This window comes from Arabidopsis lyrata, assembly GCF_000004255.2.
Source record: "Arabidopsis lyrata subsp. lyrata unplaced genomic scaffold ARALYscaffold_1, whole genome shotgun sequence".
Lineage (NCBI taxonomy): Eukaryota > Viridiplantae > Streptophyta > Magnoliopsida > Brassicales > Brassicaceae > Arabidopsis > Arabidopsis lyrata.
In genome coordinates, this window is record NW_003302555.1 from 4,922,501 (window position 1) to 4,937,246 (window position 14,746).

Genomic DNA, 14,746 nt, shown 5'->3' on the forward strand with positions numbered 1-14,746 from the left:
TAGTCAATTACTGCATAATTGTTGCAACACGTTAATGTCATTAAATTGCCAACCGATTCGTTCAGTTGGGTTCTAATTCCATTTCTTAATTAAGACAAAAATTTGGTTTAGTTTTTAGACCGAACCGGTTAATCCGAACCAAAGACGCTTCTATAGTTCTACTATATAATAAACCCAATTTGGAGAACAGAGCATCACACAAAAAATGGCACCGGCACGAACACGAGTCAACTCACTCCACGTGGCAGTGATCGGAGCCGGAGCCGCCGGACTCGTAGCTGCACGAGAGCTACGCCGTGAGAATCACTCCGTCGTCGTTTTCGAACGTGACTCAAAGGTTGGAGGTCTCTGGGTATACACACCTAACAGCGAACCAGACCCACTTAGTCTCGATCCAAACCGAACCATCGTCCACTCAAGTGTCTACGATTCTCTCCGAACCAATCTCCCACGAGAGTGCATGGGTTACAGAGACTTCCCCTTCGTGCCTCGACCTGAAGATGACGAATCAAGAGACCAGAGAAGGTACCCTAGTCACAGAGAAGTTCTTGCTTACCTCGAAGACTTCGCTAGAGAATTTAAACTTGTGGAGATGGTTCGATTTAAGACAGAAGTAGTTCTTGTTGAGCCTGAAGGTCAAAAATGGAAGGTTCAATCCAAAAATTCAGATGGGATCTCTAAAGATGAGATCTTTGATGCTGTTGTTGTTTGTAATGGACATTACACAGAACCTAGAGTTGCTCATGTTCCTGGTACTTCAATTTCTTAAACCCAATGCTAAAATTTGGGTTGTCTTTTTATAATTTAGATTCGATGATTTTGAAGTGATTTATGTTTTTGATTGATGAGAAATTTGTTATTTTAGGTATAGATTCATGGCCAGGGAAGCAGATTCATAGCCACAATTACCGTGTTCCTGATCAATTCAAAGACCAGGTAAGTTCTTGCAGAATATATGAACCCTTTACTTAATTTTAGTTTTTTAATCTTTATCTTTTGTCCATACCCTTTATGCGTTTTCAACGACGAAAACAGAAAGATGCTTTTTCTTATTAGCCAACTATGAAAAAGTGCTTTTTCATTTTCATTCTATACACATGAGGAAAGCTTTTGTTTCTCTAGTTCTCATTTTGTATTAGTAGTTACTCTGTTGATAGTTTCCGTAAGGGATTGGTGTTTAGGTAGGGTATTGGATGGTTAGTCTGAATATTGGGTATTAGTTCAAGTATGTTGGTGTTGTGTTTGAAATCTAATCAGCTATCTTACATTGTTGGTCTGGAAAATCTATGAAAGGTGGTGGTAGTGATAGGAAATTTTGCGAGTGGAGCTGATATAAGCAGGGACATAACGGGAGTGGCGAAAGAAGTCCATATTGCGTCTAGATCGAATCCATCTACGACATACTCAAAACTTACTGGGTCTAACAATCTATGGCTTCACTCTATGGTAAATAAACAAGGATCAAAAAGAGATATTTTGGTCATACTAGATGGTCACTGATTCAATTTTTGCAGATAGATAGCGTACACAAAGATGGGTCGATTGTTTTTCAGAATGGTAAGGTTGTACAAGCTGATACCATTGTGCATTGCACTGGTTACAAATACCACTTCCCATTTCTCAACACAAATGGGTATATTACTGTCGAGGATAACTGTGTTGGACCGCTTTACAAACACGTGTTTCCGCCTGCGCTTGCACCCGGGCTTTCCTTCATCGGTTTACCCTGGATGGTTAAGTTTCTCATTCAATCTTACTTTCGTTGGGTTTTTCGGAGTTTTCATCGTCTAATCAGATATTTATATCTTAAATTAGACGCTGCAATTCTTTATGTTTGAGCTTCAAAGCAAGTGGGTGGCTGCAGCTTTGTCCGGTCGGGTCACACTTCCTTCAGAAGACAAAATGATGGAAGACGTGACCGCCTACTATGCAAAGCGTGAGTCCTACGGGCAACCCAAGAGATACACACATCGACTTGGTGGCGGTCAGGTTGAATACCTCAACTGGATAGCTGAGCAAATTGGCGCACCACCCGGTGAACAATGGCGGTATCAGGAAATAGATGGCGGATATTACAGACTTGTTACACAATCAGACACTTTCCGTGATAAGTGGGACGATGATCATCTCATTGTTGAGGCTTATGAGGATTTCTTGAGACAGAAGTTGATTAGTAGTCTTCCTTCTCAGTTATTGGAATCCTGAAGATGATGAAGATTCCTTGGACAAATGGTTGACCTGTCTGTGTGTTGTTCTTTTGTTGTTGTGTAAAATAAAAGCCATATAGGTTGATAAACACTTGGTATCTGAGATTTGATTCTTAAACATTTTCATTGTCTTTTTTTATCTTTGAATGTTGGAAAAAAAAAAGGTTTTATACAGACGAAATCACCATTAAGCATGTTGTACATTTTCTTGTTGACGCCATCTCTGCAACTCACTTTCCACCATTCTCTTTGCAGCTTCTGCAGATTCTGCTGACTTCTGAGCCAATTCCGTTGCTTGCTTCATCTCCTCTATCGCTTTCAGGTTCGCTCCCAACATATTATCCGCTTCGGCTTTTCTTCTGTTGATCTCTTCTAGCTCAGCTGCTATAGCTGCCAACTTCTCTTCTATTGCAGTCTCTGTTTCCCCTGCTCCACGTTTCAAAGATTCAAACTCCTGAATTGTGATTTTTATCTTTGAACCAGATGATTCATCATCATGTTTCTTACTCTCTTGCTTCTGAGATATCATTTTCATCTCTTCGCGGACTTTCTCTTCAGCAGATTTCGCCTCTTCAACTTCTCTTATAACAAGCTCTAGTCTCTTTTCAGCTTCCTCTGCAGCTATCATTGCGGCCTCAGTTTCTTTCTTCAGACTCTCTATCTTCCTATTCATATTTTCAGCTTCCTTTCTTGCTTCCATAGCTTCTGTTTTCATTTGCTCCAGTTTCAAGCTCTCTTCCTTGAGAGCTTCCAACTTTTTTGTTTCCTCAATCTCTAATCTTTCTGCTTCTTTCTGCTGCAGCTCTTCGCGTTCTCTTCTCAAGTCTTCTAGTTCCATCCTGAGAGAATTCACCAAGCTACGGAGAGAGCATTCGTCATCAGCAGCCTCCTGTAGCCTCATCGTTGCTTCATTAAGCTCGTTTGTAATGATTTTAACCGTGTTCATCTCCGATTCATGAGCTTTCTTCATCTCTTCCCGTAAAACCTCAATCTCCGAAGTTGTCTCTATCAGCTTAGCTTCAAGAGTTCTTGAGAGCTCAGGCTCATATTCTTTCCTCAACACTAGCAGTTTCTTCTCTGCCTCCTCAACAGCAGTTCTGTAACACTCTCGTAAATCGTCTTTTTCCTTCACAATATTGGCGTGCTCCTGCAGATTCTGAGCAGCCGCTAGCTTGAGCTGATGAATCGCGTCTTTCATATCCGATATCTCCTTGGAAAGCTCGTTAACTTTCGCGGAGTTGACTTGGAGTGCACGTTGGGCTTCTGCAGCCTGGTTGTAGGCCGTGGCTTTGAAATCCATAGCGGAATCAAAGCTCTGTCTAATTTTGTTGAGCTGTTGTTTCGCAGCATCGAGTTCAACGGTGGTAGAGATATATTGTTCTCTAGCGACGTCAAGTTCATGGTGGTGAGGAGGAGAGCCATGGCACTTATCATGCTCAAGCTGTTCTTCGCGCTGTTGGACAGTTTCTTTGGTGTCAATAGCGGATTGCTTGGACTTGTTGACAGTCTCAAGTTTGTTGCTAAGATCCTCCATTGTCTTCTTTGCCTTTGAGAGATCGTCAAGAGCACGAGATCTTGTGCTCTCAGCGTTGGCAAGCTTTTGCTTGATCTTCATGAATTCCTTGTTCACCAGCATTAGCTGTGTTTCTTTGTCGCAAACGCTCTGAAACATAACAAAGGAAAGGTTTTAGCTTTGTATACATTACAATCCGTTACCTAGACAAATATATCTCTAGAGACATGTATTAAAACATGATAGAACCAGTTCTTGATCAAACTTTAATGATCCACGTTGTTGTTCTTGGATTACTTACCTCAGAGGAAAGTCGTGATCGCCTTGGAGTACTTCTTTGCCTAGAGACTGCAACTTCTCCGAACAAGCTCACCGCAGCTTTCACCGATTGGAATGGTGCTCTTGTGTCTATTTCTCCCACCTCCATCGTCCTCGGAGATTCCGGACCTTTTTGTACTCTAATGTTCACCATTCTCTTAAGATCTTTTCTCTGCCCCTACCTAATGCATACACAAACATTCTCAACGAATCAAAAACCGAAGAAAACACGAATCGTAGATGAAGAAATATCATAATCCTCACGTGATCGTCATATTACAATCCCCAATTTGTATCTAATCCAATAAACTAACAACCACAGGAAATATTTTTACATAACAAAACCATGGAAAGCAATTGGAAGAGATATTAGATGAAACGAAAGGTGACAATGTATACGTACCTTGAATTTCTCTTTCTTCGTGTTCTTGGTTGCTTTTTTCTTATTGCCTTCTTGTTATATAATCCCTTTTCTTGTCTACAATAACGGGATTTTTGATTGGTTATTAATCCTTTTTGTCTCTTCAATCTATTTATAGAAACTTAGTTGATGGCACGACACCTTTCCTTCTCTTCTGTCTGCACCCACGTCTCTCTGTCTCAATCTCCTTTTTTTTTTTTTCCCTTAATTAATGACTTTTAAAAGCTCTTCAGAAATTTTCAGTTTCCGGAAGTTTTCATCAAAATGTTATAAGAACAAACTACCAAGATAAACAAATTCTGGTTACACAAAAGAAAACACATTTTTCTGATATATGGCTAGGAAAACTTAAAAGAGAAAAGATTTTGTGTCTTTGGAAATTTGTGGGTTCGTATATTTATTAAACATTATTGTGGGGTGGAATTTATAAAGATTCCATAATATAGGGTCTGTTAGTATATATATGCACAACGTTTTTAAGGAAACTGGTAGTGTCCAAATAGTTTGACATTAATTGACTTGACACTATGACCAGCCTAATCACCTCACGTGCTCGTCACGTGGCCGTGATCGGACTCGGAGCCGCCGGGCTCGTGGCGGTTCGAGAGCTTCGTCGTGAAGGTCACACCGTCATCGGTTTCGAGCGTGAGAAACATGTTGGTGGACTCTGGGTTTACACTGATAGAGTCGAACCAGACTCACTTAGCGTTGACCCGGATCGAACCATCGTACACTCGAGCGTCTACCAATCCCTCCGCACAAATCTCCCACGAGAGTGTATGGGTTACAGTGACTTTCCATTCGTAACACGATCCGGTGAGGGCGACCCGAGACGGTACCCGGATCATAGGGAAGTCTTGATGTACCTTCAAGATTTCGCCAAAGAGTTCAAGATCGAAGAAATGATCCGATTCGATACAGAGGTTTTGTGTGTGGAGCCGACGCCGGAGAATAACCGTAATTGGAGTGTTCAATTTAAAAGCTCAAGTGGTGTCTCCGGCGAAGAAATCTTTGACGCTGTCGTAGTTTGTAATGGTCACTTCACTGAGCCTCGTCTTGCTCACATTCCTGGTAAGTAACTTTTTTGGTTACTTAAAAGTGTGATTAGTTAGTAATCAATGGTTAATTAGTTTCTTAATTATTTCGTTTTTAGTCGTTTAGGGATAGAGTCATGGCCAGGAAAGCAGATCCATAGCCACAATTATCGGATTCCAGATTTATTCAAAGATCAGGTCTTTTGCAAAATCTTTTATATTCCTCATAATTTAAGCTCTTTATAGATTTGCTTAAGATCTCTACATTGATTGTTGTTTGACATGTTTTGTAGGTGGTGATAGTTATAGGAAGTCAAGCCAGTGGAAACGACATTAGTAAAGACATAGCAACCATTGCAAAAGAAGTTCATATCTCGTCTAAAGCGGTTGCATCCGATTCATACGGCTGTTACGACAACCTACGGATTCACCCTACGGTAGAACAATGAAAAAAACAAAAAAGACAACTGAGAATGTGAATATATATGTGATCATTTGATTTCTTAAATTTCCCTTTGATATGTTGTAGATATACCGCGCCCGCGAGGATGGTTCCGTGGTATTCCGAAACGGGAAAGTGGTTTTTGCTGATGCTATAGTTCATTGCACCGGTTACAAGTATCATTTCCCGTTTCTTAAAAACAACGGTTACGTTACTGTAGAAGATAACCGTGTTGGACCGCTCTACAAGCATGTTTTCCCACCCGCATTTGCGCCTGGGATCTCCTTTATTGGTTTACCTTTCATGGTTAGTATTCCTACATGTTAGATAGAAATGGTAGTTTAAGAGATTTTGAATGTTTGGATAATCCTGGAATACCTTTCATGGTTAGTATTAAATGGCAGGGTAGTTATGAAAGTTCTTTCTTTTTTTTGTGTGCAAAGTTATGAAAGTTCTAAGAGAGGAATATTAGGATAATATTGAAAACCTTTTGTTAGCTATAGAATCTCTTAGGATCAAGTGTTTGTTCATAATGCAAAACTACTTAAAGGGTAACATTATTATTACATGATGGTATATTGTCTAATACTCAAATAAGGACTTCGATTTTCTTTTGTGCTCGTTACTTGGTTTGATCCTTGTTCTTATAATCCAGGGGCTTCAGTTCTTTATGTTTGAAATACAGAGCAAGTGGGTTGCTTCGGTTTTGTCGGGTCGGGTTAAGCTTCCCACAGAGGATAAGATGATGGAAGAGGCTATAGCTTTCTACACGAAGCTTGAAGATTTGGGGATTCCTAAGAGATATACACATTTTCTAACCGATCCTCGAGGGAATCCAATGCTCGGGACGTTTAAACCGGAGGATGCAGTTGTGATCTCTCAAAGCGATTACTTCAACTGGATCGCAAAACAGTGTCGTTGCACGTACATAGAACGTTGGAGAGAGCGATTATACAATGTTGCCATCAAGAAAATTTTCTTTGGTGGCGACAGTTATCGCGATCAATGGGACGATGATCAATTCATCGAAGAAGTGTACGGCGAATTCGCCAAATTGAAATCGAACCAAGATTGTTCTTCTTAGTTTATCCATTCGAGAAGATGATTGAAATGTGACAAGGGAAAGTTAAAATCTGAAAATTGGGAAGTGCAATTGTCACATACAAGTAACTTGTAAGACATTATCACCTATACGTACATTGCTTAGACTTTGATCTAACGACACGCTATATTACATGTTTATTTTAAGTAAACATCTGTTCTTTATTTATGTCTACTCATATTTTATCTTTTTGGTTTAAAGATAATATGACTCTTTACATATTTTTTAATTGAAATATATTATTACTTTAACCAAACAGTTATTGAATGAACAAACTTTTAAATCAATTTATATAACTGGTAAAAAAAACAAGAAAGCCAAAATAATAAATATTAAAATACTAGTTCTTGAATCTGAACTCTCTCAAGGAACTGGGATCAAACTGGGAACATAGGAACAATAATTAATAAAATGTTTAGCATCAACACCTATAATTTGAGTCTTCGTCAGCGCATTACCCCTCACAATATAAATGCAAAGCTTGCTATTTTCATCCTCACAACACATGATAAGGCTCTTTTGGTAGACATTATCGATGAAGTAACTTGGACGAGAGTAACTAGAAATAGGTACTGAAACTGTCATGAACTTTATCCACGCTACATGCTCCCCATCGTCATTAATCTTGTCTTTTGTCACCCAAATCTCAGTATTATTTGTTGCGGTCATTCTTTTTAACACTGAAAGTCGATTTTTCCTGAAAGTTGAGAGGACTGGAAAAGCAAAAGATTTATAATCCCACGGTAGAGCGCAAAAAAATTTATATATCTCTTTCGAAAAATCGAAACTTTCGATAAAATACTCATCTGTATCGTGATTGGTAAGAACCCAATACAAATTTCCATTCAAAGACACATCACTACATGTGCGGATCTCTACTGCTTTAGAAAAGGTATTAATACTCTTCCACACATTAGTTTCTAACTTGTAGATATCAACTCTTCGGTATACTGGCATTGTATTGGGCCCGAATGTATCGTTACTGAGTTCTCGCTTACAAGTACCTGACCCAAAAATCTTGTGACCTTTTTCAGGTCTACCACTATCGTATCCTATGCCACGAAACAAGAAATGTTTGTCCTCAGACAAACTTTATCCATTTAGTTTGTCTCAACCACGGGTTCCAAACCGCAGCTTTATTTTCCCATGACCACGAGTCACAAAACAATAAGCCATCACAAGGAGTAAAGCTGGTACGCGTACAATTGTTCAAATAAGAAATATCTAATGGTAACTCACGCATATCTATCTTTGGATCATTGTTGAGATTGACGCTTACCGAATACATCTTGGAATCGGTCCATAAGAGGAATTGAGGACGGACACGAACCAAGTGGTTGTTGACGAACGATTTGCTTTTGAAAAGTGTGTTCCATTGTTTGCAAACGATTTTGAATCGGATTAAAGATAGAGGCGGAACACGATAGAGTATCTCTTCTACCAATTCCCACGGAAGGATTACATGCATCATTTGGTCTTTGGTGTAACCATGAAGATAACAACATAATGCAATATATAATATAAATAAAAGTTAAATGAGAAAAAAGGACAAGAAAAAGGAGTTTTTTTCCCCTAAAAAAGGAATTAAATAACATAATCTAAAATCATAATATGAGCTTAAAACTTAGATTACCTTCTCCATATATGACATATATAATACGTCTTACATCTTTATACAATAGTTGTAGCAATTAATGTAAAATTGATATAATCTACCTTAATGTTTTCACATATATATATAATATATCTAACTATATTGTACATAATATATCTAATTATATATATAAGGTTAAGTTTTAAAGAAATTAAGAAACAAAAATCTAGCATAATTTTTGAATATATTTTAGTGTATATTATTTAGCTCCATGTCATATAGTTAAATACTTTTAATTTACTTTTTTTTTTTTGTCATCCGAAATTAATTAAAGCTCAAAAGAGCCATTCCTGAGAAATGTTATTTACATAAGTGATATGAAGCGGTTCTGTACGAACTTTTCGTGCCAGATTATCCGTCTTAACATTAGCCCTACGAGAAATTAAAGATAAAGAAAAAGATGAAAACTCCTCCTTGTCGCTCTGTAATTCCTCCAAATACACTGAAAACGCCGGCCATTCGGTTGGAGAAGACATCATCTTCACCAGGTCTGAACAGTCTGTAAAGAACGCTACCTCTTGATTATCTGCACCAATCATACACTTCATCGCCCAGAGAAGGGCCTCGAATTCGGCATGTAGTTGAGATAGACTTCTACGGAGGTTCGCAGCTCCTATGGTTGGCGGCTCTCCATTTGACGATGTACAGAACCAGCATGTACCGGAGAACTTATCACTTTCTTTCCATGATCCATCTACAAAACAACGGTATCCCGAATACTCCACCTCAAGTGAAACGAAGATTTTTCACTTAATACATCCAAATCTATACTATATAAAAGATGGTGCAAAAACAAACAAAAATCATAAGAATCTGATTGACCGCGTGTAAACTAGTCATTGGATTTGGTAACATTATAAAAGAATTAGGAGGATAAGTGAGACGTTCGTCATCAACGTTATTAAGATTTTGAAACCGTCCATTAGTTAGTTTTAGGTTGATCGACACATTGGACCTATCGACTTGGCCCACTATAATTTAGCCCATACCTTTTTGAGCCCAACTAGTCATTGGTCTTCTTCCGGCTATAAATAGCAACTAGATCATCGCCATTAGCATCATTCAATCAACTCACTCTTAAACTCAAAACATTCCAAAGGCATCTAAATTCGAGAATGAGTGCATCCTCCTCCAGAGAATCTACCTCCGCCGCCGGTGATAGTACATTTTTTGTTATCAAAATGTTGCTTATCTCCTTTCTCTTTTAATCCGTAACCAATCTTTGTTTCATTAATTTTTGTTCTTCGTTTTGTTTCACAACAACAGGAAACTTCAAAGTGGAGATAAAAGAATACGGTGGAGGTAAAGGACCAGTCCGGTATTTTTTTGATGAGGATTCGTGCATTGCAAGGGTAGATGTTCCGGGTTGTTCAAGATTTTCCAGTGTTCACCCATTGGAGAAAACCAACGTAGGGTTTCGAACAGAAGAAGTAGACGAGAACAACAACCCCTTACGCACATACTCCGGCTTCGTCAAGTTCCCAACTGTTTACGATCCGAAGAATGCTGAACTTAAGGTTGATAGTGGCGTGCTCTGGGTCACCGTTCCTAGGAAACAACACCGCCAAGGTTAATCAAGAAGAATACCGTACGATGCTGTTTAATTATGTCGTATTTAAACTAGAATAATAAAAATCTGTTTGGACCATGCATGGTCGGTGTTGTCAGGGTTTCTCTATAATCGATGTGTGCAGTCTATTGTTAGGGTTTCATATGGTGTGTCGCTAGCTGTTACATCCAGCAAGCTTATTTATCTTTTATGGTTATTAAACTCTTCTGCTTGTTTTATCATATAATTAATAAAAAAAATATTAAAAATTAACCGTAAATAAATTAAAGTTCAAGAATTTCATCCACCGTCAATTCATTGTTAGTTTCTCTCAGCGTCTCTAAATGCTTTAAGTCGTGTGACTTTTGAAAAAAGAACATTTACGCTGCGTTTGGAAGTATAGATATAGTTCTATTTTTGGAATGGCTGAGTAATGACTAAGTGGGAGAAATTTCGAAGCTTTACCATTTGCACAGAAAGAATCTTTGACATTTGAAAATTGGTTAAAAATAATTGATAACGAAATTTGCATTACAACTCAGTGCTAATGACAAAAGGGAAAAGAAACATTAGGTTGTTATTCTCTTACAAATATCTGAAAATTTTAAGAGTTAATTAGATGTTTTACTTAGTCAAATTTAAAGGGAAATTAAATTGCAAGGATTGAATTTCGAAGATGTCTATTTGTAGAAGGAGTAAGCAATAAGTTTAATGGGTTTATAAAGAAAGGAAAATATTCCTTCTACCATATGACATATGTATGTACCTAACCCGACGTTTGACAATATTTCGTTGAAAAATGTGGCCGAAAACCAAAAATGGAAAAAGAGGTTATAGAGAAAGAAGAAAGGAGAGAAGATGACAAAGACAATAAGATGATCTCAGATCTATAATGGAAAATATGATTTCTCTCCAAACTATACAATGTAAAAAGTATATATATTTTAAAGAGGTTAGTTAGAAATACGTGTGAGTTCTTCCTACAGTGGAAAAAAATTGCATAAAGTAGATTAACTATAAAAGGGTGAAAACTTAAGAGAGAATGCAAGAACTTTAACATTTCTTTGCCAACCTACATTGGGTTCAGATTTTTCAGATTATTTAGCTAAAACAACACAATACATATGGAGTGACTACATGTTGATACACAAAAATTTGAATGGATAAGTTTCCACTTGATGATGCTTATGAATATCACAACTTAAATAGTATATTAAACGATTATATTAGTCAACATGTTAAATAGTAATTATCAAAATATGTTGAATGATATAATCTTTAATTGTTTTGTCAGTTAATATATTAAAGATGTAAGGTGAAATTTCCAAAAAAAAAAAAAAAAAAAAAAAAAAAAAAAAAAAAAAATATCAAGAAAAAAATTACAAAAAAAAAAGATAAGGGAAATTGTGGTATATGGTATTGCCTGGGATTATGTAGGCCCATTTTATGTGAGTAATTTGGGCCCAGTCCAATATACTCGGCACGTGCCTCTTTCCTCTTCTTTCGTCATGGACTCATGGTCAAACCCTGAAGACACGATTTCGTTGACTTGCTTTGACTATGTCATCAAGACCGAATTAGATCTCACCGCGTGGCCATGGAACGGTTAGTCTCATTAAAACTCTAACTCGGGCTTAAACAATTCTTTACTAGTCAATTTTTTTTTTTTTTTTTTTTGATAACCCAGGTTTCCTGTCACTAGCCGACAGAGCAGGGTTCCACGTGTTAGCTATCGGTTCGCACAGACTAGCCACGTGGGCGGCCAAACGGCTCTCCACGTGTTGGCTCCTGGAGGCCTGCGGAGCACCAATGTGAATACGCAGTGGCCAGGAATCGAACCCTGGTGGCGGTACTCACAGCTGTGAGCCCTTTACCACCAGACCACGACCGTCTGGTTAAAAACTGTTACGGGTAAACTTTTTATAGTGACTGACCCCACCCCGAAAGGCCCCATATCCAGGAAAATCCTTTAATGCGTCATAGAAACCCGTGGGCCATCTACAACAGGATTTATTTGGAGAGGTTTCAGTTCCACCCCGCCGACAGAGAGTCGAACTCGCGACCTCTGGCAGTCGTGTGTGAGAAAGCCCATTGAAACCACTAGGCCATCAAGGACTTCTCAAAAAACGGTTAGGGTAAACTTTTTATAGTGACTGACCCCACCCCGAAAGGCCCCATATCCAGGAAAATCCTATATGCGTCATAGAAACCCTTGGGCCATCTACAACAGGATTTTATTTGGAGAGGTTTCAGTTCCACCCCGCCGACAGAGAGTCGAACTCGTGACCTCTGGCAGTCGTGTGTGAGAAGTCACATTGAAACCACTAGGCCATCAAGGACTTCTCATTTACTAGTCAATTTATGTAAGATACATCCTCTTAGTTATCGTTGTTGTGTTGTATTGCTGCAACTACTCAAGAGATGTGTCTTACAAAAAGTAACAAGTAAATAAAATTTTAGATTTTATATATTTACACCAATGCTATTTTTGAAATCTTTGAAAATTATATCCGGAGGTAATGGACTTAGATCTTAAATCATAAATCAAGTTAGATTGCTCATATTAATTAACAATACACAAACAAAGCCAAAATATAATTAAAAATAAAATAAATTTCCAACTCTTTGTTCTTCTCATGATCCGAAATTGAGATCAAACTAGGAGCATAGCCACATAGGGACAATATATAACAAAAACCACAAAAAAAAAAAAGTAAGCCAATATATAACAGAAAGAATAATAATTTCTAACTATTGTTTGTCTATTGATCTGAACTCTCTGAAGGAATAGGAAACAAATTGGGATCATAGAAACAATGACTAAACTCACTAACATCAAAACCTATTTGAATCTTTTTCCTTGCATGGCCCTTCGCAATATAAACGCAAGCCTTTCCATTTTCGTCACTACAAAACATGACGAGTCTCTTTTCGTAGATATCATTGATGAAGTAACTTGGATTAGAGCCCTTGTAAATCGGTATTGAAACAGTCATGAACATCTTCCACACCAAATTCTTCACATCCTCATTAATCTTGTTCTTTGTCACCCAAATCTCCATGTTATTTGTTCCTTTAGATTTATTTAATACTGAAAGTCGATCTCCCCTAAAAACTGAGAGGATTGGAATATCAGAAGAATCCTTCTTCCACGGTAGAACGCAAAAGATTTTGAATATCTCTTTGGAAAAATCAAAACTTCGGATGAGATATTCATCAGTCTCATAGCTATAAGTAGTCCAATACAAATTTCCATTCAAAGATACATTATTGTCTAATGAATCTCCTCCTATGGAATTCTCTCCATCGGAAACATCATTAATACATTTCCACGCATTGCTTTCAAACTTGGAGATAGAAAATCTTTTATTAAACTTAGAGGTGTTACCATTAACACTTTGCCGACTATGACTATGTCCAAATATATGGTACCCTTTTCCGTGTCTACCATTATCGTATCCTATGCCACCAAACCTGAAATGTTCTTCCCCCGACTTGATCAATCTAGTTTGTCTCAATGACGGGTTCCAAACAGCGGCTTTATTGTTCCACCACCATGAGGCACAAAACAATAAGTCATTGCAAGGAAGAAAGTTTGTAGTCCTATGATCAATTACATCAGGTATATCTAAGAGCAACTCACGCAGCTCTATTTTTGGATCATCGTTAAGACTCACACCTACCGAATAAACCTTGGAATTGGTCCATAAAAGGAACTGAGGACGGATGAGAGTCAAGTGTTTCTTGATGAACGCCTTATCGTTGAGAAGTGTGTTCCATTCCTTGGAAACGGTTTTGAATCGGGAAATAGATGGAGATGGAACACGGTAGAGTATATCTTCCACCAATTCCCCCGGAATATTCATACATGCCATTTGGTCTTTGATTTAACTAGCTAACAACATAATAAAATATATAATAAGAGGTGGGAAAATTAAAGTTAAAAAAGAAAAGGTAATTATTTCCTACAATAGAGGAATTAAGTTAGATACTCTAAAAATATAATGTGTGTTTAAATCATAACTACTATACTTGGATAAACTTCTCCAAGATATGACATAGTAAGTGTTATCTTTTATGAGACAAGTTGTAGTCATTAGTTGACAAAAATTATTTGTAATAATTATTAATGTATTTAAATAAACTCAGAAATAAATATACTTTGATTTTTCATATTGTCAAATTTCATTAACTTAATTAATATATAGTAAATTATTATGAAAGATTTAACAGAAGTTTTAAATATATTTTGATATTTTAAGTTAATTCCATGTCATATATTTTCTTTTTTTTTTTTCTTTTTTTTTATGTCATATATTTTCACATTCTATATATCTAATATATGATTCCCAACAGATGGAGACTTATCCATCATCCTTTGTCTTTTCCATATCCATCATTCTTGGACTTCTCCAGGTTATGTTTAGCATTTGTGCAAACTTGAAATAAATAAATAAATTTTGACAACAATTCTTATTTAAAAAGGTGAAAAATTTATATTCTGTT

General features: G+C 37.3%; 6 protein-coding genes across 9 annotated transcripts; 3 read left to right on the forward strand and 3 right to left on the reverse strand.

The window, feature by feature from the left end:
- Nucleotides 1-179: 179 nt before the first annotated feature.
- Nucleotides 180-2,422, forward strand: LOC9325981 (flavin-containing monooxygenase FMO GS-OX5). Of its 2 annotated transcripts, none has more exons than XM_021011628.1 (5): nt 180-752; nt 872-936; nt 1,294-1,446; nt 1,515-1,733; nt 1,816-2,422. In XM_021011628.1, the coding sequence occupies exons 1-5, from the start codon at nt 206-208 to the stop codon at nt 2,203-2,205; spliced, it is 1,374 nt and encodes a 457-aa protein (XP_020867287.1). In that variant the 5' UTR covers nt 180-205; the 3' UTR covers nt 2,206-2,422. The 2 variants fall into 2 exon arrangements, with proteins under 2 accessions (XP_020867287.1, XP_002889917.1); XM_002889871.2 differs by having other exon boundaries at nt 181-752; nt 866-936.
- LOC9325982 (WEB family protein At1g12150) lies at nt 2,375-4,525 on the reverse strand. Its single transcript, XM_002892631.2, has 3 exons — nt 4,442-4,525; nt 4,022-4,220; nt 2,375-3,870 (listed from the first exon to the last, which is right to left on the reverse strand). Exons 2-3 carry the CDS (start codon nt 4,190-4,192, stop codon nt 2,395-2,397), a joined length of 1,647 nt encoding a protein of 548 aa, XP_002892677.1. The 5' UTR covers nt 4,193-4,220; nt 4,442-4,525; the 3' UTR covers nt 2,375-2,394.
- Nucleotides 4,526-4,878: 353 nt separating this feature from the next.
- On the forward strand, nt 4,879-7,101 carry LOC9328740 (flavin-containing monooxygenase FMO GS-OX-like 1). Of its 3 annotated transcripts, none has more exons than XM_002889872.2 (5): nt 4,879-5,530; nt 5,621-5,691; nt 5,787-5,930; nt 6,023-6,241; nt 6,591-7,101. In XM_002889872.2, exons 1-5 carry the CDS (start codon nt 4,987-4,989, stop codon nt 7,017-7,019), a joined length of 1,407 nt encoding a protein of 468 aa, XP_002889918.1. In that variant the 5' UTR covers nt 4,879-4,986; the 3' UTR covers nt 7,020-7,101. The 3 variants fall into 3 exon arrangements, with proteins under 3 accessions (XP_002889918.1, XP_020867285.1, XP_020867286.1); XM_021011626.1 differs by having other exon boundaries at nt 6,600-7,101; XM_021011627.1 differs by having other exon boundaries at nt 6,621-7,101.
- Nucleotides 7,102-7,314: 213 nt separating this feature from the next.
- Nucleotides 7,315-8,519, reverse strand: LOC9325983 (putative F-box/kelch-repeat protein At1g12170). Its single transcript, XM_021011629.1, is given in 2 exon segments — nt 7,315-8,123; nt 8,125-8,519. Coding segments are annotated over 2 exon segments (1,107 nt in total). The 5' UTR covers nt 8,509-8,519; the 3' UTR covers nt 7,315-7,400.
- A 977-nt stretch (nt 8,520-9,496) lies between these two features.
- On the forward strand, nt 9,497-10,993 carry LOC9328741 (14.7 kDa heat shock protein). Its single transcript, XM_021011630.1, has 2 exons — nt 9,497-9,846; nt 9,958-10,993. The coding sequence occupies exons 1-2, from the start codon at nt 9,807-9,809 to the stop codon at nt 10,263-10,265; spliced, it is 348 nt and encodes a 115-aa protein (XP_020867289.1). The 5' UTR covers nt 9,497-9,806; the 3' UTR covers nt 10,266-10,993.
- Nucleotides 10,994-12,964: 1,971 nt separating this feature from the next.
- On the reverse strand, nt 12,965-14,183 carry LOC9325984 (putative F-box protein At1g12190). Its single transcript, XM_002892633.2, has one exon. It carries the CDS (start codon nt 14,113-14,115, stop codon nt 13,003-13,005), a length of 1,113 nt encoding a protein of 370 aa, XP_002892679.1. The 5' UTR covers nt 14,116-14,183; the 3' UTR covers nt 12,965-13,002.
- Nucleotides 14,184-14,746: the final 563 nt, after the last annotated feature.

Bases quoted from the DNA above. Each gene is read 5' to 3' on its own strand.
- LOC9328740 (XM_002889872.2), top strand. From the start codon at position 4,987: ATGACCAGCCTAATCACCTCACGTGCTCGTCACGTGGCCGTGATCGGA. The intron at 5,931-6,022 runs GTAGAACAATGA...GATATGTTGTAG, and splicing joins ACCTACGGATTCACCCTACG to ATATACCGCGCCCGCGAGGA. The intron at 6,242-6,590 runs GTTAGTATTCCT...CTTATAATCCAG, and splicing joins TTATTGGTTTACCTTTCATG to GGGCTTCAGTTCTTTATGTT.
- LOC9325981 (XM_002889871.2), top strand. From the start codon at position 206: ATGGCACCGGCACGAACACGAGTCAACTCACTCCACGTGGCAGTGATC. The intron at 753-865 runs GTACTTCAATTT...TTGTTATTTTAG, and splicing joins TAGAGTTGCTCATGTTCCTG to GTATAGATTCATGGCCAGGG. The intron at 1,734-1,815 runs GTTAAGTTTCTC...ATCTTAAATTAG, and splicing joins TCATCGGTTTACCCTGGATG to ACGCTGCAATTCTTTATGTT.
- LOC9325982 (XM_002892631.2), bottom strand. From the start codon at position 4,192: ATGGTGAACATTAGAGTACAAAAAGGTCCGGAATCTCCGAGGACGATG. The intron at 3,871-4,021 runs GTAAGTAATCCA...GTTATGTTTCAG, and splicing joins GATCACGACTTTCCTCTGAG to AGCGTTTGCGACAAAGAAAC.
- LOC9325984 (XM_002892633.2), bottom strand. From the start codon at position 14,115: ATGGCATGTATGAATATTCCGGGGGAATTGGTGGAAGATATACTCTAC.
- LOC9328741 (XM_021011630.1), top strand. From the start codon at position 9,807: ATGAGTGCATCCTCCTCCAGAGAATCTACCTCCGCCGCCG. The intron at 9,847-9,957 runs GTGATAGTACAT...TCACAACAACAG, and splicing joins AGAATCTACCTCCGCCGCCG to GAAACTTCAAAGTGGAGATA.